This window comes from Indicator indicator, chromosome 4, assembly GCF_027791375.1.
Source record: "Indicator indicator isolate 239-I01 chromosome 4, UM_Iind_1.1, whole genome shotgun sequence".
NCBI lineage: Eukaryota > Metazoa > Chordata > Aves > Piciformes > Indicatoridae > Indicator > Indicator indicator.
In genome coordinates this window covers 2,699,190-2,723,220 of record NC_072013.1, presented here as the reverse complement: position 1 = coordinate 2,723,220, position 24,031 = coordinate 2,699,190, and the positions used below count along the sequence as shown (strand labels likewise).

Genomic DNA, 24,031 nt, shown 5'->3' with positions numbered 1-24,031 from the left:
ACTGTTTAAGACAGGCTTGCTTTGTCATACCAGTTACTACAAAAATCCATGCCGAGATTTACTCAGAATTATTCTTAATGTCAGTTTTGTTACACTTAAACCCCTGTCAGAAACATCAGTAGTTATAAAATACTGATGTTTCCTTGGTATTAAATTAATCTGATTTTCTTCAAAGTTAATAAAGCAAATGCAAACTCACCATATCAACATTAAAAAAAAAAAATCAAAACATGAGATACAAAGGAGTTTGATATATCACTTTTCCTTTTGGTAACCTTGGCTCTGCAGTCACCAATGGATTTTAGGTAAGACAGATTCCCTATAAGATGATGTGGTTTCATCCAACCTTTTACAAGTCAGTATTATTCTCCAGGTTTCAGCTGGAAGGAAATACCAGTCAAGAGAGCCAGCTGAATAAGCTAAAGGATATTTGATACTATGTTGACGTCATGCCTGCTCTATAAGGAAAGGGTTGGCTGGAGCAAAGGATGATGGTACTTGGGAGTTTGGACTGACTTGTGATGCTTCCTGTTTCTGGGCTTGGGCGTTCCCCTTTCTCTGCTTGTTGGCCTAGCCTGCTTACTGACTTGCTCTCGAAAAAAAACAATAAAAATCAGAGTTGTTTGGGGTTTTTTTGTCCTACTTTTAAAAAAATTATTATTTTTTTATTATTTCATTAAACTCTCCTCATCTTAACCCACACAGCTTTTGTTTATTTGCTTGCTCCCAAGCCTCCTTCCCATCCAACTGGAAGAGTGGTATGTGGGAGTCTTGAGAGCAGCTCTGTACAAAGTCAGCTACTGGCTGTGTTTTAAGGACAAAACCTTCATAAAGGAAGTACCTTACCTCAACAGCAGTGTGACAAGACCGCATCACTCCAGTGCCAGTAGCATGCATCTGAGCCAGATTATAAAAAGCCAGAATGTGGCCACCTTGGGAGGCTAAGTTAAAATACTTCAAAGCTTGTTTATAGTCTCTCTTGACTCCAATGCCATCTAAAAAGAAAGAATAAGTCATTGCTATTCATTTTTCTTGAAAAGCAGTGTTGTATGAAATACAGCATGTACTTCTTAAAATTATTAAATAAAAATGCTGTGAAAGTCTTAGGAACCAAGACAGAATAAACCACAAACTCAACTCAGTAAGACTACTCTACATGCAATATATATACACTTCTAATGCCACCTAGTGAACAGTCATTGAAAGGACAGATGCTCAGATGGAGTAAATCATCCTTTTGATGTCACTTACTGTAATACATGGAACCGAGTTGAAGCTGTCCATCAACCCATCCCTGTTCTGCAGCCTTCTGGAAATACTTCAGTGCTAGTTCATAGTTCTGCAGGAAGATTTAGTCTAGTCATTACAGCCTTGCAATACACCACAATTTAGGTAAAGAAAGAAAACGTGTAAGCATATGGACAGAACTGTATTATAGAAAAAATACAACATATTTATCTGAACAAAAAAAATGAAATAGACTATAAGGATATTAGCATACCTTAAGCCTGTAGCTACCTCAAAGCTAACATCCACACATAGTATTGCTATGAACGACTTACAGAACAGGTGCTCTATTCTGTTTCTAAACCAATTATTTGGCTTATTTCCTCAACTTTAGGCTAATTCAACTTTTGCATATCTGTCTGCCTATGTAAGTATAAAATCTTTGACAAGAAGCCTTATGGGAAAAGCAGCAAGGCAAATTAGTTAAAAAGTTTCTAAATGTTCTTCCATTGTCCCAAGAGACACAAAATGGGGACAGTAAAGATTTATTTTGCAAGAAAATCAGACCCAAGTTCAAAACTCGTGCTAAAAATTCATACTGCTATGCATTTCTAATTGTTTCAAATTTATTAGAGAACACAGCATGTTTCATAGCTAACTCCATAGTGATTTTTTTTATATATTATATATTTCCTCATGAAGTTTTCAGTGTAACAGAAATCCTCACAATTTGGTCACATACAGTGCTTTTACTTTCCCTCCAGAGAAAAGGTCTGTTCACAATAAGAAGTTACATAATCACCTATGATTAGAAAGATAACTGTCAAAAGCTTACCACTGGAACACCTCTTCCATAGAGGTAAGCCATTCCTAATCCACTCTGTCCAACTGGATTACCCTGAAAATACAGGAAAACACTTCAGCAAATAAAGGCAAACTCTACATCTGTGCCTTTCAAATTTGGTATGTCTTTAACATCACTAAACCAAATAGTGGTTAAGATAGCAGAAGCAAAGCTAAAGTAAATCTAAGTAATAGTTATTTAGAGAGAAAACAGCTTCTTTGGTAACTTTTATTCAGTAACTGAATGGGTGATTAAAAGGAAATGAAAAGTTTTCAATGCTAGTTATCAAAGTCTACTGTGTATTTTCAAAATGTTGTACACCCATAGAAAGTTGGGGCATTAACAGCTTATTCATCTTTAATTTTCCCAAGTTTGAGACACTCTGAATGCTACAGAAGCTCCCAAAACTCCTACAGGAACTCTGAGAATCTCTATTAATTTTAAGGCAGATTGGTGACTGTTCTATAGGATGCATTACTGGCCACAGGCCCTTTGAAAACATCCACTACAGTATTCCTTCAATGCCAAGACAGGAAGTGGGGCACATTAGAAACCTTCAGTGAATGTAGGAAATCAACAAACAGCAATCCTTACACTCTAGGACAGAGGTGTGGAAGAGCAATCTATATTGTGGAATGCAAGAACCATGAAGACAGTGATTTTACAATGGTTCATTCAAAACTTTTTTTACTGTGTTTCATATGCTAAACATCTTTTCCTGGAGGACTGCTCATGCTTAAACTGTACAAAAGCTACCATAAAGGACAGGTCAAAGACAGACATGAGGGATTAACAGCCAAAAACCAAACATTCAAATGAGATAAAGCAAAAAACATTGCATATTCACAGACCACAAAACAGAAACAAAATAACATAGTAACACATCACTGTAAATTTCTGTGTTAAGACAACTCCAGATTAAAGAAAATTAACAGAATTGCAGGTTACTTAGCTGGGCTGTATTTCATACTGATGCCAACATTCATGAGTTAAATTCCTTGTGCTGAACAGAGCTTCATGAATCACTGTGACAAGAACTGGAGGCAGTTTCTGACATCTTAAGACAACCAGGATTTAACTATGGCCTAATCCAGGAGAGAAGCTGCCAGCAGGTGTACACACACAGTGCACAAAATGAAGCATCTGCAGCATTTCCCAGCTAATCAGCTTTTTAGTGCACATGCTGTATTTCTAGCTCACAGATAATCATACCATATCAGCAGCTTTCTTGAAATACTGAAGAGCTGTTTCATTGCTCTGAGGGACAACATTGCTTCCTTCTGAATACATCTGAAGGAGAAAAGCATTATGAATAATAACTGAAGAAATCAGAAGTTTATGCATGAAGATCCTGAAGCATCTTCACTTTGCATTTGGGAGGGATTCTATTGTACTATTATTGTATTACATTACTGAATTAAAGAACTTGCCAAAAAGCAGAAAAAATGTCTCCAAATGCTGGAAAATTCAGATTCTAAGGGGTTTACTTTGTAATGTAGAATGAGCCAACATAAAATCCGTTGTTTTAATGAAAATACTCTGCATTTTTTACTTTAACCAGTGTGTGGTGAAGAACACATAATCAGGCAAAAATCTTACTGAGATCAGTGGAAGTCAAACATACTGGCAGTTAAAGTACTTCTTCAAAACAAAGCAAATATTGGTTACTAAACCCTACTCCTCCAGCGTCTGTTAGATACAAAAATATTCACATGGTAGGGAAAGTAGGAACCTGCAGTTTCTCCTGACAGGCGCCTTGACCAGTACAACATACTATTTTTTCACATTCTAAGAACACAAATTTTGCATTTTCGGCTGCAGAAGATGAGCTTAAGCTGCTGTTCATTGCAGTCTAACCTTAGATAGTACTTAAATGCAGTAATAAGGATTTAGCTTCTCACAGGGTGAAGGTAGCCTGCAATCTGCATTTCAGGCAAGTGACCCAAATACCTTTCTAAGTAGTGACACATTAACATGACCAATAGCAGGTTGTCAGTCATGTTTTAGATTAAAAATAGAACTAACATCTGAGAAAACTGTCACAATGCCCACCTTGCAGACAGACTTTGGTTCAGAGCAGATACAGACATTAACTCTGACTCTGATGCCTCACTTCTCTACACAGAACAGAAATACAGATGTCTTCCCCCTTTCATTCTCAAACTTCCTATTTCCCACTAGGGTAGATTTTGTGAGGCTTGGCTCTTGCCCATACACTGTATGAAAGAGTATAGTAGCTTACTCAATTTTGACCTCCATCACAGAAAAAGTACATTTAACTATTTGTTTTAAAAATGTCTAGTTCAAGTGCTATTTAGGGGAAAAAATCATGAAGGAGGAAGTGGAAAATTTAGGCTAGACATACTGTGACGCTCGAATCCTGAAGAACAATAAAACACAGTAGAAAACCAAAAGTACTTAGATTCCAGAATTGATTCTGATATCAGAAAGTAGGAAATTTGTTATTTTTCATCGAAGGGCAGTCAATTTGCTTACTTTTGAGAGTGTTAATATCTTACCTTCCCTAGAAAGGCCATGGCATGTGAATTACCAGCATTAGCTGCTTGATTGAAGTATTCAAATGCTCGCTGTAGAGAAGAAAAGTATTTTAGCCCCCGAGTACCTTTTCTTGCCAATGGAGCAGACATGAGTAGGTAGTTTGCCAGGTTATCAGGTTCTTCTGTGGATAAAATCTACCAATCCCACCTAAGTCAATATATGTAATAGGGTTCCTCACTTCAAATCAGAATAGAGAGCAGCAATCCCCCTCAACAGTATATTCCAAAAAAGCAGAGTTGAAAACCACAACTTGTAACTGCTACTCAGCACAAGTAGCTTATTTTCTTATTGTACCTCCACACCCTGTTTAGAAGAGATCTGCCAGTTCCAATTGCAGTTTCTGACCCATTCTAGAGCAGTCATTTTAAGGTATTTTAAATGTAATGACCATAAAACAACATCTCATTGGTAGCCAAATCTGAAATAATCCCCAGGACTACACATCCTCAGCTCTCCATTTTTCAATATATACTGTAAGAAGAGTTTAGCTATTTTTAACTTCTACAAGCAATAGCTAGGTTGGCTTACATCAGCAGTTCTGTTTTCTCTGTGCATTTAATATCCTTTGCATTCAGAGTTGTACTCAGAAGCAAAATATTCCTGCAAGCCACAAACTATGATCCCTAATGCACACACAGTGCATTGTGAAGATTCTACATGTACAATAGCTCAGTCAGTTTCAAATACTACTTGTTGAAAACCCAGTCTTTGATTTTGATTTCCTCATTTATAAGATGATCAGTCTTAAACTAACTGTACAAGAAAATCAGCTCTAGGTACCAGACATAAGTTTTATTGAATGAATTCAATTTTTAAAAAACTATTGAAGTCAACAAATACACTACCATGCTATTTAAACACTTTGGCGTCCCTATAGTCTGTTACACTTTCTCCTCCTCTATCAAGTGTAATATGCATCAGAGATGTACAGAAAGGGTACCTGATGATTTTGCTCTACTCCTCTTCCTCCGTGCAAGTGCAACTGTCCAAGGCCAACCTACAAATAAATTTTATATTGCAAATAAGTCACTTTTCTATAGGGACATTATTTTTCTAGTAATAAAAAGATACCAGTGAGCTAGTTAAATGCACAGAAACCATGCACAGACCACATCAGAATTAAAGATTCCAAGAGGCTTAATGTATATTTGCTTCAATAACTACAGTACAAGGCCTACTTTTTTCACATTAGCCTAAGTGGAAATTTATCCTAGGTAAATGACACGACTGTCCTAGATAGAAAATAGCAGTATTTCATTTGAATTCTGCCTCTTCAGTCGTATATGACCAAGTTGAATTATTTCAATTTGCTATATTAGCGTCCTCCCCTTCTGCATCATGTGTAGAAAAGTTTCAGCCTGCAACACACAGAAGTCATTAAAAACAGCAGCAGCAAGAATCTGAGGTCCCCTTTCAGAGCCAGTTTTTTGACCAAGTCTTCCTCCATAACATTTAAAGCTATCCTTAACTCAGCTAGCTGGTTTCTAGTGAAAGCCAAGACCCTCTCCCCCCCCCACCCCAGAAAAAAGTTGCATTTTGTGTCTAAGTTTTATCTTATACTAATTTCTATCTTATGCCTGTTTTTTTTTAAAAAAAAAAAACAACAAATCAGGAAGTAGCAACTAGGTTGATTCAAAATGAAGAGAAAACTGAAGATCATGAAACTGCTCCTGCAATTCTTGAAACTTCCACGTTCCATCAGATGAACTTCATCTTACCTGTGCTTGTACATCTCCTTTCTCTGCTAAAAACTGGTAATACTGAATCAAGTCCTCTTCTAGCATTCCACTTGCCATTCCTGGATTTTCTACTTCATCTGCTAAACGAATTCGCTGAACCACTGTGCCACCAGTCAAAGAAATGTCACTAGCAACTAGAAAACAAATTTTCAATAGAAATATTAGACTGCAGCTTAGTAAAAACACATCTTTACAGAGCTCCAGTTATTACTCGGAGAATTAATTACTTTGAAACTCTTAAGAATTACAGGCATTTCTACAGATGAAGATAGAAACAGTGTATCATGATTCAGAGCCAAACAGGTAACTTGTTTAATAGCAGGAATTCTCTACTTTTATAGTATTTACATTGATAATCCTTTTAGGTGAAGGATACAGAAATACACAGAAAGTCAAGAATATTAACCTAGCAAAAGTTTTTACCGTGATTCGCTACAAGTCGGTAGTGAGTGAGAGCAGATTCACAACTCTGGAGGACTCCTATCCCAGCCCAGTACCGGTAACCCTAAAAAGAGAGTATGTGGAGTATCAGTTATTTGATAAAATACTGCTTACCAGGTTACAAACCTTTTCACATTGTTTGAGCAAGGTTTGATGAGACAATAGGCAAAACAAAGGCCACAACTTGATTGCATCTGCATTAAGAGCAACTGATCAATACTATTAAAAGGTTAAGCATACCCAATATAGTTCAGCTATTACTAAGGAAAACAAACAAGCAGAACACTAGTTATAGGTGAAAACCTAAAGCTTTTTACTCACACACTTGAATTTGTCTTAAGTCTCACAATAACAATTAAAACAGCATCTTCTCTAAGGATCTGCCTTTCACAGCCTATAAAAATTGGAAGTCTGACACTTCTGCTTTAAGCCAAAAGATGTAACCATAATCCACCTAAATTCACAGTGGTATACAACTCAAAATGAAGAAATTTTTCCTTAGGTTTACAAGGAATAATGGGGAGGATACTACTGCCCACACAAAGCTAACTTTGATAGTGTATCCACATGAATGGAAATCTTACATTAAAAATTTAAGACTACAAAAAGTTCTTGCATTTGTAAAGTTATTAACTATCTTACTTACCAAGATCATATGGGCAATCAGATTTCCTCCTAAAGCTCCAAAAGTGTAATACACGAGGGCCTTAAAAATAAAATCATTGGTTATTTAACATCTACTTCCAAAATAAAATATAAAAGCATACACTGAAGATTTCTAAGTTACCTTAGCTTGACTAGAATTGACTCCTAGACCAGATGCATACAGAAATCCAAGTGCCTAGAAATAAAAAAGTTTATCAGCACATCATTTGAAAAATCCAGGATCAGTCTTCCTGGAATACATATTTTTCATTTGTTCTGCCATGGGTTAGTTGCATTTATGACTATACACAGTTAAAATGCACAGAGCTATTTGGCTGAGGTTTTTTAAAAGTGATTTTTACTCATAACTATTACTCTATCTGTAACACCTGATAGAGTTGCATGACTCAAAAGATAACAGCATATATTTCTACTTCTATATTTCACAGTGTTCGAAGACCATTCTGGGCAATTCCAAAAGCACATGCACAAAAAAAAAAAAAATCACCTCATGGAGACAATATTGCATTCTAGACCACTACAATTCAAGGTCTTTGCACATGAACAAAGTGAGTCCAGCATGGCTAAACAGCTTCCAAGATTCCTAGGAGTTTCTAACTTCCTTGATTATAAACTTTTGTGTGTTTACCTATCAATCTCAGAAACACAATTGCAGATGAAAAGGCAGCATCCCACACAAACCTCAAGAAAAGAGTAAGTTTCAGTCAAAACTGTAACACCCATAACAACTTTCGTAGAACCTACAGACACACATACCATTTGACCTTTAGGAGAACCTTCTTCTGTTAGTTTTTCCAATAGTTCTTTTGATGACTGGATGTTCTGTTTCAGGTAATCACCAAACAACAAAGCATAAGAGACTTTCTCCATTGCCTTGGTATGATTCATGTCAGCTGCTTTCAGGAGATATTGATATGCTCTTAAAAGGAAACAGTTTTAGTCAGTTGGAGGCAAAGAAGTTGATTCCACTCATAAGCCTGAAGATTCTGAGGAGGTGTTTTTTTAAACCCCCTCTCTATCTTCTACAAACAAATCTACCTATAGTTGTATGTTCCAGCTCTGAATCGTCAATCTATGCAACAACTCATATGATTTAACTAGCAGACAGATGCAGTACTGTCAAGCAGGCTTCAGCTTGATTTCTCATGGACCTTTATTAACATTTCAAAACTTTTCTTGATTTCTCCTCCTTCCTAGTCTCAGACTTGTTTTCTTTCTTTAGGCCAAGCTGAGGCACACCTGGTTCCTCTAATAGTTTCATCTTCCAATACAGGTGTTCAAAATAACTAAAATCTAATATCGTTTTACAATTCCTACTCTATTTTATAAACAAGAATAATAGTCAGACTCTAACAGATACTGTGTCCCTTTGTCATTGCTAAGTCATGATGGACAACTTCTAGCTGTGCTTCAGTTTCCCTAATACGTTAAGTAGAAACACACTCCCTTATCTCCACAATAAAGTTTAACATGGTAATAGTAATACTTAGTATGAGCAGCCTGAAGTCACCACTTGCTGAAGCTGTCAACATGAGGACCAGAGAGTTCTAAATTAATGTAGCTATTCTTAATTATTGCAGTAAGCTGACAACTATTTTAGCAGTAATTGGATATACACAAACAGACCAGAAACACTTTACTTTTGTTTTTTGTTTGTTTCCTCTATAACATTATATGAGAGAAAAGGGTAATGCTTAACTGCTACAGTTTAACAATGTGTTGAGGTTAATACTATTTTTACAGTGATCAAAAACATCATAAAGTAGGAACTAAAACAAAGCAGGGTTTTTTCCACTTACTCTTTGAAGCAAAATGAGAACTAAACTGTGAGAAACATTTAAGAAAGGACAATTATCTTTTGTCATGTCTTCCCTCTGGGCAGTTGCCGCACACAAATTGTGGCTAAAGAATGACAGCACCATCTTGAATTAAGTCAATGTTTTGATGACATGCACTCTTTAGAAATTACTCAAATTTTAGCAGATTTGGATTTAGAACTGGAAAACAGACAAATCTGTTATTCCAAGTAATCTGAAATTACTTTTTTTTTCCGTACTAGTACTGCAGTTCGATGCAGTGATGCCAGAGTGACTAGCCATGTCATCCTTCTCTTGTGCAGGTGGAAGAGGTACACTTACTCTTTCTTCTGAGCCTTTTTACTACTTTCATTAAGGATTTTCATTCCAGTCTGATAAACATCTTCAGCTTCTTGCATCTGCCTTCTCTTATTAGACTGCTCTTCAGCTGAAAGAGTACATTAAAAGCACCTATCAAAATTCCTATTGATTCTAAATGGAAAATGCAACCAGAAATGTTTCTGAAGACCAACAAACAATGCAAGTGATTACAAAAAGATATCTAAAAGAGGTGTTAGATAACTTGATAGACAGTTTCTTCTCACATGACATGTCTCATGTATGAGTGTGGTGTTAAAATATTCTTTTTATTGCTCTAATGAAACTTGTACAAGGAAGACAAGTTCCTCCTGCAGGTGGATGTTTCCTAGAAGAACCAGCAAGTATAATGGGAAACACTGGTATAGAATCATAAAGTTTGGAAAAATACCTCTAAGATCAAGTCCAACCATACACCAAACACCACCATGCCCACTAAAGCATGTCCCAAAGTGCCATGCTTACATGGTTTTTGAACACCTCCAGGGATGGTGACTCCACCACTTCCCTGGGCAGCCTGTTCCAATGCTGCACTTTTCTTTCAGTAAAGAAGCCTTTTCTCATATCTAATCTGAATTTCCCACCGTGTAACTTCAGGCCATTTCCTCTTGTCCTGTCAAACCTCTTGGCCTCAAAAACCAAGAGTTTTATAGATGTCTCCACTGCAAGATTTCCCAAACAGCTTTAGGAATTGGCATTTGCACTATAATTTTTTTCCATCGTAAGAGCTTTGACTTTACAATTACTTATATATTGTAGCATAAATTTTAGTATAAAGTGGCTATTAATATATGACAGGGACTTCTAGACCCTTAAATAAAAGGCCTTAGGACTGAAAACACCAGCTTAAGAAAGCATCACTTGCACAAGAAGGCGGCATCAGGTTACTTACTTTCACAGAAGCCCCATTTTTGATCTTTCTTGTAATCATAGGTTGTTGCACACCAAAGCCTGCCATCTTCCCTCCCATCTGCAGTGCACTCTGCATACTCTTTCTCCATAAACAAAAAGGGGAAGTGGCAAGGTTCACCATCCGCAGTGCCTCCAATAGCTGTCAAAGCTGAACATACATACGCAGGGATCAGACTGCTTTCCTTTAATTCATATACTAAACTCAGCTACTACATACAGGAAAGCACCCCTATGCTGGTTTTCATTTTTATGAACTGCATTTAATCAAGTTTTTGGTAAAATTTCTTATTTACAAATGCCTGTAAAACACAATTATTTTTCTAAATAGAAGTTGAAAATGAAGAAGTATCATTCTCATTTAATCAGGAAACACAAAGTATGTGTTTTTTTATATTCCTTAGTTCTAAGCAAAGAAAATATATTTGTTTAGATGGAGAAGGCAAATGTCAGTTACATTTGTATTGCCAGGCAACATGAAGGGCCCTTCCATTTCTCATGCCACCCTTGAAGTCCATTCCAGTGCACACATTCATTTTAGCCCCAGGATTAGACATTCTCATGACAGAATCATTCACATTGCCAAATGTGATACTGAAAGTACCTGAATATCAGCAGGGCGTACACTTAGAACATGTAATTGAAAGAAAAGACTTAAATGAAACCTGTGAGTCTAGTTATTTTCTATTGTTGCAGTGAAGACTTTCTTTCACTTCAGCAATACATTTAAGCTGCACTGAAAATGACTTTGAAAAGTATAAAGTATAATTTATTACACATGCACTAGCATTTGAAAGGTTACCTCTTCCAGTATTTTTAATTAAAAATCAATCTTCTCTGAAGATTAAGCTTCATTTTTTTGAAAATGGAATTATTTCAGTTAGCCTTTTATGAAGGTTTTTCTCCTTCACTAAGCTAAAACAGCAGCTGGGCTCAGCTTCATTTGAAGACATTTGCAAAGTCATGCAATTGAAAATGTCAGTTATATGGTATTTTTTCAAGCTATGTTTGTAATTCTTCTGCTTATAGAGAAAGCTAGTTCTTTTTTCTAAGGTCCATAATTGCATGGCCTAGAGACCACACTAACTTAAAAATCTTATGCCGATTTTAAAGCATATGGAAGGCTCCAGGATTAGTTTGCCTGAATTGCTCTTTGCAATTTGATTCCTTGGCAGATGTTCCACCACACCACTTCACATTAATTATCCCATAATACACAAGGAAAAATGTTATTTTCAGAAACTGCATTCAAAACTACCTGTCCACCTGATGCAATTAGCCTAGAATCATTTTAGACATCTGTTAATCAGAGTGATGCACAAAGTCATGCTAAGGGTACATATAAATAAAACAAATGGGAGCTTTTATCACTGTCATATGAACAAATGTGAGGTGCAGATATTAACACTATACTTGAGAACTTAGTTTTATTTACATTGTTTAGTACCTTGTCTCCTGCACTGAAAGCAGTTGGACATTAACCATGTACACAGCATTCAGCAAAAGAGTTAGCTGCACGCTCAAGTTATTAAATTACTCTGCTTTAGTCCTCCCCTTTGCTGTTTATAAATTCTCAATTCAAACATAATGTTGTATTTTTTTTCTCCCCAGATAGTAAAAAATACTAACTTTTAAAGCAACACAATAATGTGATCACAGGATAAACTGTTCAGCAGTTATTTTATCACATACTTTAATACAAACGCAGGCAAATAATTTACTCAGAGGATAAATTTTTTTGTCAAACTGAGCATGCAAGCAACAGTTTATCCATTTTATTATGATGAATAAAGTATATGGTATTTCATTATTATATTTTATCCTTTTTTACTTATATCTCATGTCATACTTCATGCTGCAGGAAACTCAAATATAGATTACCTTACAAGCAGTATTGGTTACATTACTGCAAGAGTCCTCTAGATGGAGGAAAAAAAAATTGCAGCAGGAATTGTCAGCTCTGAATAATCTTGTGAGCAATTTTCAGCTAAAACCATTAGTGTGAAACTTGATTGTTAAAGACATACAACTCTTTACACATAAGACCTCCTCACTAACCAGAAAAGAACAACTTCTTTCAACTTCTTTCTTACAAGGTTAAAATCCTTACTAATACTAATTGTAGATTACTGAAGATGGATTTTTGTTCTGCTCAATATCCTGCAGACTACGCATGGAAACTGGAAGAGTTGTTGTTTTTTCTTGTTTGTTTGGGATTGGGGTTTTTTTGGTTTTGTTTTCTTCCCCTCCCTCCCCCCCATGTAATTTCATGACCATACATAGGAGACAAACTGTATTTAGAAAAGCTTTAATCTCCCTTAGTGCAGCCCTGTCATCAGTTGCTCATTTGAGAGATGTAACATCTGTACCTGAGGTAGGTTCCTGACTCAATTAGAAAGTTTGCCAGTAAAGCTGTCCTTAAGCAGGGTTGGTATTTTTTTGTTTGTTTTGTTTTTCCCTGCCAGAATACAAGTACTTTTCCTTCAGAACTGCCAGAATTACTTTCCTAGATAGAACCAGTAATCTGTCCCTCTACATTATTTATATACTTTGTAAGAAGTTCTAAAAACTTTGCTGCATTGGCTAGGGTACTCAACTGTGCCATCTAGTTATCCGCTACAAAAATGCAAGTCAAAAATATTACTTTTTTATCAGAAGTAAAAGAGAAATATGGCAATTTCCTAGGAATTTAAGCACAAGGACGTATTTTTACTATATTTTATCTAAATTTTAAAACCTACTGAAGTTTACATGAAGTTTAGATATTGCCCGAAGGAACAATGACATCCTAGGAAGCATGCCTCTCTATCACAATTTGCTCCTTCTCTGTCAACTGAGACTCCAGGCAAACAGCCAGCAGGCTGAAATACTGATGCAATTTCTCCTTCTATAGTTGGTATACATACACCCAGCATGGTATGTCTGCTTGAATCCTACTGAAAGAAATTAGAGCCTTCTCCATTTGATAGTTTAAGCTTTCCAACAAGATGGAAGTAACAAGAATTACATAAACCCTTTCAAATGCATCTAAAAAGTAACCACTGCAATTTCCATCATAACGTAGCTGAAAATTTTTTGATTATAGTTTCTAATAGAAAAGGCAGCAATTACTGTGCCATTGCAGAGAAATAAAAACACTAGTTTCATCTGTTCATAATTACTATTTATGTTCATCTACATGTTGAAGTTACTCAGATGCATCTTTCTTGCCACTCATTCAAAATGCTGTGAGCAGTTACCTGGTCTTTGTATTTCTGCTTCTTCCAAATCCTTATCTAATAGATTTGACATTTCTAGAGAGTTCAGCTCTTCCAGTGAATTCTCTTTTTCCTCCTCTTCACTTTGAAAGTTTTTTTCATCCTCTGACTGAGAGTCTGATTTCCCTGATTCAAGGAAGATCTGACCTGCTACCACTCGAGTTCCTGTGGAATGGTCCTTTACCTGATCGTCTGCAGATAAAGTCTGATGGATAAGAGCCACATTTTAACAGATTAGAAACTGAACAGCAGCAGCTAGCAAAAAAACATATTGTTTAAAGATACGATTCATTAACATAGTAAGTTTAAACTACAGCATCAAAAGTAAGTTGAATACTTCCAAAAGTTTTCAATGATTCCATCTACTTCTTTTGAAAAAAAATTAAACATTTAATAGCTAACACCATATTAATTCTTCTGATGCAGAGAAGAAATTAATGAGACAGCAAGAAATACAGAACAGTTTAAAACAGGAATCAAATCACAATTCTGAACTTTAGGCCTCTGCTCTACTTCACAAAAAAACCAGAATGATTAGAAACTAATCTCCTCACCTTTGGCTCCAGTGATTCATCTTGATTTCCCTCTTCATCTAGAAGAGATAGTGTAAGTCAGTTTTCCATGAGTAATTTTCTCAAAAATAAAGATAAGTTTAGCTATAATATTGTGCAACACTTCTGAAATATTTGAGTACACTATGTTGCTTCACATACTTCAGAAAGACTTAGTGTTGTCAGAAAGAATCAAATATTTCACAGACGAATCTCCTCTTCCTTAAATTATGCTGACACAATTGTGTAATACATGAACAAAGTGTGATTTAAAAAAGAAAAACAACCATAACAAAAACTCCAAATCAATCCTCTAGATTACTACACAGTATGAACTGTTTCAGTCCAACTAAACTACTTAAAAGATACACATCAAGTGAAAGGATTATATGGAACCTAAGGTTTTCAATCACCAAATCAGCTTTAATACGAACAGCTTCAGTAGTGACCAGAAAGTTTCATGAATACCACCCCACTTACAATTAAGCATTGCCCTTTATAGAATGCCAATTCACTTTGGCCTGACTAGCACAGTCAAACCTTTATATAGAGGCCTCTCTACGGAATTGTGAAAAGTTAGTTTGTCTTTAAAATCCTGTTCAAGAGCTGCAAGTCTTATTTAACTCTCATCCTTCTTATCTGAATGCATTATGATATAATAATTGATTAGAAAGACTGTAAAGAGAAGAAATGGTAAAGAATAAAAGCTATTAGACAGAGACCTAAAGGAATAGAAGTGAAAAGGAGGGAAAAGATAATCTGAAAAGCTTATTTATGACAGCTTTAACCACTGATTTGCAGAACCATGTCTCTTATTTAATTTGTTCCTGTAACTTAAATGGGTTACTCACTGTGCTTTGAACAACTTGGTTTGTACCATCATCTCAAGTGAAAGCCTCTAAAATGATCACAGACAAAACACGACTGTTCCGTTATCAGTATCTGATACCACCCAATTTACGTAAACAAAATCCTTCTATGTTTGAAAGATGACCTTATGGCCTCTCTCACACTCAACTCAAATCGAAATAAAAGCTCAAAATATAAACAGATGACTAAGCAAGGATGTTGCTAACTCCTACTACTTCCGTAAGTACTTGGCAGCAAGCAAAACTTGCATACTTTTAATATTCATGCACGAACCATGTTTTGCTAGAGACAATCATCTCTCAAGTGACAAACTACAAATGTGATACTTTTTGCAGTTTTGAGGACTATTACTGTAACAGAGCAACTACAGGTATCTGCAATGAAAGGGCTAACCTTGGAAGCCAGATTTCAGAAAGCAACTCCCACATTATTTGAAGTATAAACTTTAGAACAAGTAAACCGATGAGGATCGATTTTAAGCTGTAACAGCATAAAAAACAGGAAAAATATTATAAGACTAACAAGCAAAGATGCAAAACTAAGGTGACAAGTTTGACACTGTAATTGAGCCAGTCTATTGAGCACACTGAATGTAAAACTCCAAGTTTGACTTTTAGCAGACACAGGATTAAAAAAGATCTGGAACAGCTGGTTAGAGTAAGCAGCTGTATCTTACAGGTTCAAAAATTAAAACATGTAGAGAAACATTCAGAGAAGCTAGTGGGGACAGCAAAGAGCACCCCAGAAGTAATAGAGTTTGCAAGTACCAACCAAGACAGCATAAGAACTCCCAACTTTGAAAATCATCAAAAGATGCATTAGGAACAAACAAGGCCAGCTGCATTCTTGGCAGAGATGGCAGTGCTTATCAGTGAGCAACCTGATGGAATCTAATCTAATCTAAGGCTGATTGTGATAAATTCTAAGAAGTTCTACCACTGAATTTCAACACTTGGGGCCTCTATATAACTTGTTTTTTTAAATACAGTAAAAGTGCATATGCATTTAGGATACTTGCTGTTCTTTTTCCATTTTAAAAACTATGAGACAAATTTGAAATTTATCACATTCTACAAATTATATTCTACTATAAAAAAAAAAAATCTAAACCTAAATACCACCCCTACTATTTCAATCTCCCAAGCTTGTCAAGAGATTCACAACATGCTTCTGGAGTGGGGTGGGAAGGTTAACCTACCCAATAGCTTCTATGCTGCTATTAATACATACAAAGCACTTACACAATATCAGTTACTGCAGTAACAAACACCATGTTATTTTTAACAGCTGTACCAGCTAGGGTGGGTGTTTGCTCAAAAGCAGCCTGTATGCCCAACAGCACTAGACTATTCCAGCTTTTTGGTAAAGGCTTTACTAACTGATTCCAATTTGTGGAAGGCTGGCTTTATAACAAAAGACCACATAGAACATCAGATCTAAATAGGGTATACTATCTATGGACACATATCAAAGAACAATTGTTTTGCTACTTCGTATGCAAAGGTTTACTAAATTGAAAGGCAAAAGACATCTGAGCAACATAAGATAGAATTCATTTAATATTTACTCTTCTCCTTGGAAGTAAATAAATCTATTTCATTTCTATCGCATCATTTAAATTCTCTCTGAAGGAAGCAATATTGCCATTAAGAAACTGTACTTGAATAATTGTTTTCAAAACAGTGGTTCCAAAACAGTACTAAAGCAACAACAGGTATTAGTTTAACTGTTTTTAGCTTTGGGACTTCCTTCTAAAGTTAGGCATATGAGGTTGCAGTGATGACCAATGCAGTGATGACAAACTAAAAGAAGGATCACAGCCTTGTTATTTTACAGAACTGCTGACTAGTACACACCTGCTACTCAGAAGTGTGTCGACTTCTAAGAAACACTTGAGAGAATTCTGCAAATGTTAAAATAAAAATCTACGGAAGGTCACAGTTTGACCTAAGAACAGTTTATTAGTCAAGGCTCAGCTACTGATGAAAGTCACAGATGTTTGCACACCTGGTTTGGAGATCAAAGCTGATAGTTGAGTTTGCTTTTCCACAGCTACATTTTAAAAAAAAGTAACTGACTTTATTTTTAAACTTGAGTTTGTTACTAAGATGCCTAACTCTGTAAATCTCTTCTGAAAAGGCCAATTTGAAATTAATCCCACCACTTGTTAAACAAATTAGGGAGATGAAATGATACAGTACAAGGATTAAGTAGGCAAAACCACTCATGGCTGAAACATGCAGCTGATAACATTGTACAGAATGAGCTATAGGCACTCACACCCCACTAGGGCTCTGGAGTACTTCATAGAGCTAAATACTTGTTTCAACCATCCACCACTCCATATATAATTAAAATCAGGTTTAAAATGTATTCATTTTTGCTCAATTAGAAAAAACAGGGTTCAGTCAGTCTATTTAAATATAGTAAAAGTACTCTGACAGCCTGCGCTAGATAAAAAGATCCTACCATATGCTGGATTCAGTGACAATTATAATTTTCAAGAGAGCACTATGGAGAAAAGGGTAGAAACAAGGAGACCTGTGCAGTGTGATTCAGCAAAAAAAGAAGGTCCTTTAGCTTGAGGCAGCACAACAAAGTTTTGCTGTTAAAAGAACAAATCAACTGACAACCTTGTCCTGGTTTAAGTTAGAACAGAATTAATTCTGTTCAGTGATCTTACTTTTCAGCTCAGTCTCTTCTAATTAACTGCATTTTCTGCAGTTAATGGCATGTTTTTGCAGATACTGTCTCCTTCTAGCAGTGATAATGCTCAACGTTTCTAGCTGGTACCACGGACTGGCATACAGACCAAGATCACTGCTAAATCTTGTTCCTACATTGGGGGTGCAGAGTAAATCCTACAGGGAGGAGTGGACAGGACAGGTAACCCTAAACTGACCAATTAGGTATTCCATTCCATACACATCTGTCACTCTTTTAGTGCCCAGCCCAGCCCTAACCCTTGTCAGAGCCCATAAAGCTAAAGGACTGTTACTACAAGACAAGAAACACTATTAATTTCAACATTACAATGGTAACTCACCTGCAGGACATAGCCAAAAACACAGTAAATGCAAGCAGTGGGCAATCCCCCAAAGCTCTGATGAATGCCCTAACTAATCACTGTTAGCTTCCTTTTGCCACACTCTTCAAGCTCCAAACACTATCACAACAAAATAACTAAGAATTTGTATGCTACAAAGCAGTGACCTCCAAAGTGGGGTGTGTGCACTCAGGGGGTGTGCTAGCCAACCCACTGGGGATGCAGGAAGAAAATACTTTTAAATTTTTTTTTCCTTAGTTGTGTTTATGTCACTTTTATCTTAGTTTTTTTAATTTCTGTTTTCATGCAAAATATGATAGCACAGTAGTTAATACTTAAAAAAAAAATACAAGTTAAACACTGAAGATGCACACTCAAATTTTTTTTCACTGAGAGAGGTGCATGAACAAAAATGGTTTGGCAATGACTGCTTTAGAGCATCTGTCAGAGATTTTTGGGTTGATTTTTAGTTATTTAATGTTCTTTTTGTGTAAATGACTAGTGAGAATTTGAAAGAGAACATAAACCTTATTTATCCTATTTCTGCAGGAAAACAGGAAATCTTATGAAAAAAATACCTCAATTGCTTCTCATCAATTTTTCAACTGTTAAAGTCAGCACAAAGGCTCCATAGCATAGATGCTATTCCTATTACATAGACCTCTAAAACATGTAGGCAGTTAAGCAAAATCCTGAAGTGTCACCTAATCGGCAAGATTAGTTTCAAAGCATCCTTGACAGTGAGACTGCCCAGAGCTATGACCTGACCTGTGCAGTTATTCGTTTCAGCGCAACTACAAAGTTAAGTTACACGTCAACCCTTACCTTACTTCCTCTGTGGGAACTGAGATTCCCTACCAAGCAACAAGTTTAGGGAACGTTTTCCAGTTAGTTACGCAAAATCAGAAGGGTCAGGGAAAGCCATTGAGCTCTGTCTTTTTATAGAACAGGCACAAATATTTCCTACAAGTATGTGACTATTCTCATCTGCCTTACCAGTTAAGGAGACAGTATGAAAACCTCTGCCTCTCACTGAAGTTAGCCATGGAAGGTGGAAGACAGTCAGAGAAAGAATCACTTCCTCTCCTCATGTAAAATGAGAGAATTTCTACCTCTTATTCTGCAAGCATTGGGAAAACCCTCAAGAACCAAGTAACATCAGCAATCAGGAAAAAAAATAAGAGAAGATTTTTTTTCTATGTTCTTAATGAATGATCAATAGAAGAGGCAGAAGTCCATTGCTACTGTGATAAGCAGAAGATAGCCAGCTTCGGCCTAAGTACATTTACCATTTTTTAGCAGCTTCTGCCAGTTTCCCATGAGCTTATTATTATTTCCTTAGCCTCAATGCTGAACTTCTTCATAACTTGTACTAATGTTGTATCTTTAAAAAAATAGTGCTCATTTCTTCAGGGCCAAGTTTTCTTAAATTCATTTCAAGTCTTCAATAACCTCATTTAAGCAAAAGTTTATGACTACAATGTTAGAGTTTAAAGCTATAGTTAAAAGACTCCCTTAAAAAAAGGCCTCAATAAAAAAAAAACAACATCTTCTAAAGTCAGGAAATGTAATACTTGAGCCATTTTTACTCATCCTTTTTAAAACCCCTTCCATGAACATACATTTCACATTACTGTTTCCAGACCAGACATTAGGAATGAACAGGTACTCAAGGAAGCATTTAACAGTCTTTGGGCTTATACTAGACTCTACTAGAGAAAATGGTACTGTTGCTGTAGGAAATGAAAACATCAAGTGACGATGACTTACTTTCTTTCGGAACGACTCTTCACAAAAATTGGAGCAAAAAAGTTTTTTTTCCTGTTATCATCTGCTGCCAAAAACTGTGCTCCAAACACCTTCTCCTAATTAATTTTGGATATTAATACACAGTTTTACCTCACAGCAGTGATTTAACTGGTAACAGCTCCTAATAATTCATGTCACATACTATGTGCTTTCTTGGACCCATCAGTTGCATTAATTCAACTAACTCCAAACATACATTTTTAAAGGCCGAATTAAGCTATCAGAACTTCATAATCACAAATACAACTTTGTGACAGTGGAAAAGCAGGCAAGACAGAAGAGTGGCATACTAGCACAGCTATAGTTTCACACTTTTTAACAGCCCTTAAAACCTAACTTACGCATATACAACAGATTGTTCATCTGACAAGTCTCATCTCACCTTAGCTTTTTTTTCTTTATATACATTATGAGTGAGAACACATCATTCAATCAGGGTACATTTCTTTAGCTTCACAGAGCTTGTAGATATCTTTTCGACACTTTAGGAAGTGCTGGCTTGTAACATTATGTACAAAGATCTTGAGCTTGATACCTAGTCTGAACTCCAGTAACATCACCTTAAATTTCAACACCCTCTATACATGAAATAGAACTCCAAATCACTGCAATTACCTTTAGGAAAAATGCTGTTACTTTCCTGAAATACTGACAGCCTAAAAGCACGCCCCTAGTAGCACTGGATAAAGCTATCTATTAAATATGCCTGCTTTCTGGCTTCAGAAACTCTACATAAAAAAATGCATTGCACATTGCCCCCACCCGCCCACGGTGGAAAGAAGGGTGTGGGAGGTAGAAACCCTTGGAAAGGAAGTAGATAATATATGAAAAGCACATAAAACCCAAGCAACATAACAACAAAAGCAGAAACGCGTTACAGTGACATAATGCAGGCCCCAGAATTGCTCTCCCTATATATCTGCACGAGAAGGCTGTTCTGATAAAACTAACACCAGCATTATCAGCTTCTCAGCAAGAAATTGCAAAATGAAATAGAAAAAAATAGTCTCATTTCAGTTTTGAGCAGAGCAGGCATCACAAAGTAGGCTCTTAACGAGCTATTAAAAGGCAGAAGCTAGACTAAACAATGTGTTCACCCTCATGAGGCCTACAAAACAGCCCCCCTGAGGCAATGCCAGCAGGCACAGGGTGAAGCAACCGGCCCGCCACCCCTGCTACTCTCGGCCATGCAGCTGACAGGAGCTCAGCTCCCTTGCCCTCCTCATCGCCGTCTCAGCGCCCCGACGAACACGGGGCTGCCGGCATGCAACCCAAAGTGCCAGTGAGAACACAGGGTCCCCTCCCCAGCTTCCGCCGCCTTCGCGCCGGGAATCCCCACGCCCCCGAGACCCCACGTCCCACAGTGGCAGCAGCCAGCACCCCCTTTCCCGCATCAGGGCAACAGCGGGGAGCGAGGCCGCCACAGAGCTGAGGCCCTGTGGGACATGGAGAGCTGAAATCCCGGTACTAACCGGCCGCGGCCAGTCCTCCGGCCCAGAGCGCCGCAAGGCACAGCACCAGCCCGAGGTGCGCCCGCCGCCCCATCCCACCGGGCTCCTGAGGGGCCACCGCCGCTGCTTAGGGGCCCTGAGTCCGGCTTTCTCGCCCCGCCCACCGCGCCGCCGTTACCAATCCGCTGGCCGCGCTGACGATCAACTACTGGCTGCTGACAGCAGCACACGCAAGCCCTGGGGAACGGCTTGCTCTACATGGCCCGCTCTGATTGGCTCGAAGAAGGGAAGGATCGCTGGTCTCTCTCTTTTGTTGACCAATCGTACCGGAAAAGGAAAGCACGTGCCTCAGGGAGCGTGGCCAAGCGAGTGCGCCCTTCCTAAGCGACGGCTTCTATTGGTTCACGGGTTATTCCTACAACACCCAGAGTGCCTTCCGAAGCTCATGGCGCAGACAGGCGTCTGGGGCGGACCAGCAGCGGGGCAAGGACTACGGCACCCACAATCCTTCACGTGAAACTGCGCAGTGAGGGGCGCAGTAGCGTCACCTGCGGTCCTGTGGCCGGACCGTGAACAGCACGGTCGGTGTCCGCCCCGCGCCATCCGCAGCTCCGCGCTCGGTCCCGAACAGTCGGGCCGCCGTAGCCCTCTTACGATTGAAGTTTAGAGGTTGACTGGGGAGCATGGCAGTAGCTCCATATGGCGGGGGCCCCATCCGCAGGCGGTGGAGAAGGGCGGGAGGGTTTTCCGTGGCCGTTTGTAGGGGTCGGAAACGCTGGGGTGGGGCAGTGTCGTGAGGATTTGGGCGGGGATAGCAGAAAGCGGTGAGGGAAAAACACGGGCATTGAGAATTAAGCAGGCAAGTGCTGCTCGTGTGTTAGCAAACCTCTTCCCTGGCTGATGGGGCGTTCTGTTTTGGCTCGCCTGGCTGGCTACGTTTTGTGACAGCAGGGCTAAAGTCAGAGCTGAAGCTTCAGCCTTTCTTCCAAGGAACCTGAAAAGAAGTTGAAGGTTTAGATCATACTAAGACCTCATTCTCTGTTTTATGCTGACTGCAGGCCCAGGACCGCAGGAGAGCAGGTGAAGTTGGACACAGGGTATTCATTAGAGGAATAGCATTAGGTATTAACAGAGAACATTCTCAGAGCTCTAAATCTGGTGGGAACGCAAACCCAAACGAAGAGTGTATCTGTGAGAATGTGATGTTTTGCTGTATTGACTGTCTCCTAGCTGCCTGTGAATTCTTGAGTATCTAACTTGTGGTTACAGGAGCATTGTGGCTATTTTGGATTTAGCTCGTAAGTATGTTACCATTTGTAATACTTTCCTTAGCAAATACAAGTCATTAAGCTGGAAGAACAGAACAATCACAAGGTTTAAGCTATCATAAATATGTGATTTTAGCACTTATGCAGGTCATAATTTATTCAGAAAAATAATACTTGGAGGAGGAGGTTTTTTGTTGGGTTTTTTTTGTTTTTAACTGAGGCTATTTGAGGACATGAAATGGTAAAAACTGCTCAGCTGCCTATATTTAGAATAAATTGTGTCTAAAAGAACCCAAGACTTGATAGAGTAAGAGGTCCACCCAAAGTTGTTTGAAGCACATTGGCACTGAACTTAATGAAGGGTGTAAAGCATGGGACTAGTAGGAGGTTGGGACTGAGGTCTAAGAGTTGGGCTCTGCTACTCAGGACTAGAGTAGCAGCACAAGCTTTGCCAAGGAATACTCAGAAGAGTTTTGAGGAGACTTCCCCATTGTAGGACTAAGTTGTCATGCCTTAACTCTGAGGCTGCCAGGAGTGAGATGTAACTACTTGTGTCCCCATGGGGCAAAATGAGCTACTGGACACTGAAAAAGGCAAGATGAAAGTCATTGGGTGCTGGGTAGCTGTACAGCCTTATTTCATTGCTTCTAGAAAAGCCTGCACTGGTTTTACTTTACTGCTAAATGGTCTTCACATTGATTCACACTGCGCTTCTCCAGCTGTCAGTGTTGTCTTTCTCATATCACATCCAGTGCACTAACAAGCTAGCCTGGTTACAGTGTTGAAAGCATGTGTCAGGGAGCAGGAGAGTAAAATCCGACAGAATGTTTTGCTTTTTTTATCTTTGTTTTATCTGTGAAAATTAGTGTTCAGTTTAGTGAAAGCCATTAAACATGCAGTTCTCTCATCAGACATCTGAGACTTGAAGGAAAGCTGGACGATTGTCCTGGAGGGAAAATGGTTTTGTGATGTCTAGCAAGAGAATAATGGAAGAGTATCAGACCTTTGATGAAAAAGACTGTTTTCTCTAAAGACTACTTTATTTGTTCTTGTTTATGGCTTAACTGTAGTTACAAGTATAAACTGCAGAGAGAGTGTCTTGCATACAGTGTGTGACTAAACTGTGGCTGAGTTTATACTGGATTTGATGAATTCCTATAATACAGGGATAAGTGATTTCATTTTCACCGCACGCTGCTCATATGCTTGAGAGACAATTT

The 24,031-nt window shown here is 38.0% G+C and overlaps 1 protein-coding gene across 1 annotated transcript in view; it reads right to left on the bottom strand.

Annotated features, from left to right (window-relative positions):
- SEL1L (SEL1L adaptor subunit of ERAD E3 ubiquitin ligase) overlaps window positions 1–21,637 on the bottom strand; it is a 30,472-nt gene extending 8,835 nt beyond the window's left edge. The window contains exons 1-16 of the mRNA XM_054400107.1: window positions 21,565–21,637; window positions 14,371–14,408; window positions 13,799–14,021; window positions 10,543–10,710; window positions 9,615–9,720; window positions 8,233–8,395; window positions 7,598–7,651; window positions 7,457–7,516; window positions 6,793–6,874; window positions 6,349–6,503; window positions 5,571–5,627; window positions 4,591–4,659; window positions 3,284–3,361; window positions 2,063–2,125; window positions 1,252–1,339; window positions 847–995 (exon numbers count right to left, since the gene is read on the bottom strand). Coding sequence (XP_054256082.1) covers window positions 847–995; window positions 1,252–1,339; window positions 2,063–2,125; window positions 3,284–3,361; window positions 4,591–4,659; window positions 5,571–5,627; window positions 6,349–6,503; window positions 6,793–6,874; window positions 7,457–7,516; window positions 7,598–7,651; window positions 8,233–8,395; window positions 9,615–9,720; window positions 10,543–10,710; window positions 13,799–14,021; window positions 14,371–14,408; window positions 21,565–21,637 — 1,626 coding nt within the window. The remainder of the gene's footprint in view (window positions 1–846; window positions 996–1,251; window positions 1,340–2,062; window positions 2,126–3,283; window positions 3,362–4,590; window positions 4,660–5,570; window positions 5,628–6,348; window positions 6,504–6,792; window positions 6,875–7,456; window positions 7,517–7,597; window positions 7,652–8,232; window positions 8,396–9,614; window positions 9,721–10,542; window positions 10,711–13,798; window positions 14,022–14,370; window positions 14,409–21,564) is intronic.
- Window positions 21,638–24,031: the final 2,394 nt, after the last annotated feature.